Source organism: Etheostoma spectabile, chromosome 9 (assembly GCF_008692095.1).
Source record: "Etheostoma spectabile isolate EspeVRDwgs_2016 chromosome 9, UIUC_Espe_1.0, whole genome shotgun sequence".
Taxonomy (NCBI): domain Eukaryota; kingdom Metazoa; phylum Chordata; class Actinopteri; order Perciformes; family Percidae; genus Etheostoma; species Etheostoma spectabile.
Window position 1 is genome coordinate 42452 of NC_045741.1, and position 3326 is coordinate 45777.

Genomic DNA, 3326 nt, shown 5'->3' on the forward strand with positions numbered 1-3326 from the left:
TGTTACCTGTGAAACAGGGGTGCTCTGACAACACCCCCATTAGCAATTAGTGCTTTCCACCTGATGAAATGAACACAGCAAAAAATCAACCAATCAGAATTTTGGTTGAGCCAGAACGTATCGACCAGTAAATTGACTAGTCGACTGGGAGATTACAGCCCTACTAACAATGAATAATTGCACAAGGAATGGTAAAGATATTTTACATGAAAAAAACATTTACACATTTTGAAATTGTCTGATTCTACTAAATCACTATTAGCAATCCACCCTGAGTAGAGCTTTGTCATACCTTCCACTCATGGGAGCAGATGGTGTCTTTGAGCTTGACTCCTGAGAACATCTCCAACAGGATGATGCCAAGGCTCCATATGTCCACAGCAGTTGTGCAGCCTGAGTCCACCTCCACCCCGGACTGAGCGAGGCTGTTCTGAAGCTCAGCCTCTGGAGCACGATACCCGTCTGTTTGGATGTATTTGACATCCTGGATGAAGTGAGGCAGGGAGAAAGATGGAATCAACACTCGATCAGGTAAAGACTCTAATATTTTTGAAGCAATGGCCCCAGAGCCACCAAGCCCCTAAACTTAGTGACCACAGTACATTTTTGGTACAAGAAAGAAAAGTCAAATTTACCTAATTTACGTAATTTAACAAACTTTATAGTTTTTTCTTAACTGTGCCAAAATAAATGAAAAGACATAAACAGAATGAAAATATATGAAGATTTATTCAAATTGAAAACTCAAATTGTTTGGGTCTGAATTCAAAAGTCAAACTTCAGAAAGGCGGCAGATGTGTAGTATCTAACACCCAGAGTTGGAGAGATAATTAACTCTTTCACACCACCTACCAGGGTTGGGCTATGGTTGGCTGATCAGGGTTCAACCGTCTTTTTGGAAATTCAAGCCAAGACAGTCTACATGAGTATATCCCTGCTCATGACAATTCAGAGATCACCTGGGTCAACCCGGGAGCAATTCACAACAATTACCATAAGCGCTTTCACATTATATTCATTGAAGAGCTAACTTGTCACATACCCCAGTCCATCTGTACACCAGCAGAACTGGTAGCTTCTTGAATCTGTCATTGTACAGTAAGGGAAGATAAATAAAGCTTTTTTATGATTGTTTTGCAGTGATTACTTTCTAAAGCACAAATAAATAAGCAACACTTCTCAGAAGATTTGTGCAGATTGATTTCTCCTCTGCATAACTATTGCAGCAGCTGGAAAAGAAGGTAGTTTACTCTAGTATTGATTTTTGACTATTTTAAGACAAAAGGGAGAACATTTAAAGTAAAGATGGGATTGTTGTCGGCATCACGACTCATTTAAAAAAGACAGAACAAAAAAGAGAGAGATTCGTGTTACTCAGCAGCCGTACTGAACGACTGCACTAGTGTCTCGTGCCAGAAAGAGGGATTAAGTGAGGCAGTGCCGAGAGAATTAAAGAAAACGTATTTTTCATACATTTAGTTTTACTCCGGGCACACACTGCCAGCGGCAAATGAATCGAACGGCTCCGATCTGCTCTTGTTGAAGCTGCCTGTTAAAATCCTAGTTTTATACAGTCTATGATGAAAACCCAGTATAAAGCACAGTGAGATAAAGTCTGTTATTTTTCCAAAGTGTGCAGGGATCTGTGAAGACTTCCCCACTGTCATTGCAAACCAATCATGATCAGTAGAATTTACAATGAAATCAACCATAGTCTACCCTGATCAAACCCACTTTGGTACCTGGATTGCAAAGCCGAGTAGATCAAGGGTGACCCCCTTGATCTACTCATTCAAACACAAAGTCAACCTGGGTATAACCTGACTGAGCAAACGAAAAGAGAAAAGGAGCACACTAGTTTGTTTGTATGTGGTAAAAATGTATCTGATCTGCAATAGTGCATTTAAACTCAAACTTAAAGAAACATGTGGTTGCTTATGGCCAGGCAAAGCAGCTTTAATATTATGTAATTTTTTAAATAAGAAGTGATCTCTTCTCTTTGCGGTCATATCTCCAGCTCTCTCACACAAGTGAGGCCTGCTCTATTTACTGACCTTCAAATTCCCCGGCACACCCACCTGATTTCCCTCTTTGAAACTGAGGCCGAAGTCAATGAGCTTGAAGCCCTCGTCATCAGCACCCCAGAGAATGTTGCGTGGCTTGAGGTCAGCATGGACGTAGCCTTCCCTGTGAAGGAAGGCAAGAGCCATCAAGATGTCTTTGGCACAGTGCTGGACAAGCCACATGGAATGGCCCTGCTGGGGTCTGCAAAACAAAAATCACTATGAAGTTAAAAAGAAAGCTCAAGCTCTCCTTAATATATAAAGGCTTCACAATGACTGAATTTACCATTATTCATTATGTTATCTTTACAATTGCTTTTAAGTTCTTGTTTTTCCGAACTTAAAACCCGATATATATATATTGTATATATTGTTTTATATTTTTATTATTATTATTATTATGGCCTGAGCACCGACATTGTCGGGGTAAAGGACCTATTGAAATTCTAGTGTTTTCTTCTTCTTATTATTATTGTTATGGGCTACTCAAAAAAGCACAAAAATTGTTACACATGTCAGAGTGAAAATTGCAATCTGATATGGGTCTTGGCATAGGGCATGGGAAATTGGCTCAATAGCGCCCCCTACGAGTTTTCCAGTTAAACCAGTTAAAGCCCCCTCCTTTCACTTTCACAGAAGTATGGAATTTGGGAGGCATGTGTATTGTATCAAGGCGTAAAGAAAAGCCCCTACACCCAACAAGAAGTCAGCCATTTTTAATTGAAAATTATTTTTTTGGGTGATTTTGGACATTTTCAAGGGTTGTACTTTAACAAACTTCTCCAGATTTACCCCAATTGACTTCAAAATTGACTTTGCCGTGGCCAGGATGGATCATTGGTAGAGCAGGCGCACATGTACTGATGTTTGTGCCTCGACGCGGAGTTCTAGGGTTCAAAATCCAACCTGTGACGATTTCCTGCATCTCTTACCTGTCTCCCCCCTTTCTCACCTAGATGTCCTGTCAAAAATTAAAGGCGGAAAAGCCCCAAAAATAACCTTGACCTTGACTTTGACAAAGCTAAATTGCAAAGCTTTTTAGTGCACGGCAAACAGTGTGGGTGGGGCACTGCATTGATTTTTCATGTTTTGTCATGAAACAGAAAGTGGTTAGTAACTAGACTAGTAATTGTCCAATATGCCCCAAACTGCTCAGGTTTTTATAAGGGTCTGGCCTGAAGACATTTTCATATCAATATTGAGATACAATAAAAGTCGTTACAGACTTTTTAAATCAAGTCCGCTGTTCCTCAGAGCAATGTC

General features: G+C 40.1%; 1 protein-coding gene and 1 long non-coding RNA gene across 4 annotated transcripts in view; one reads left to right on the plus strand and one right to left on the minus strand.

The window, feature by feature from the left end:
* Window positions 1–3326, minus strand: part of uhmk1 (U2AF homology motif (UHM) kinase 1) — a 22514-nt gene that overhangs the window by 9600 nt on the left and 9588 nt on the right. For 2 of the 3 annotated variants that reach the window (XM_032526444.1, XM_032526447.1), the window contains exons 3-4: window positions 2079–2265; window positions 293–484 (exon numbers count right to left, since the gene is read on the minus strand). In XM_032526444.1, the coding sequence (XP_032382335.1) occupies window positions 293–484; window positions 2079–2265 (379 nt within the window). The remainder of the gene's footprint in view (window positions 1–292; window positions 485–2078; window positions 2266–3326) is intronic. The other variant, XM_032526445.1, reaches the window with a different exon arrangement.
* Window positions 1508–3326, plus strand: part of LOC116695918 (uncharacterized) — a 5630-nt gene continuing 3811 nt past the window's right edge. The window contains exon 1 of the long non-coding RNA XR_004333585.1: window positions 1508–1617. This is a non-coding gene — a long non-coding RNA (uncharacterized LOC116695918). The remainder of the gene's footprint in view (window positions 1618–3326) is intronic.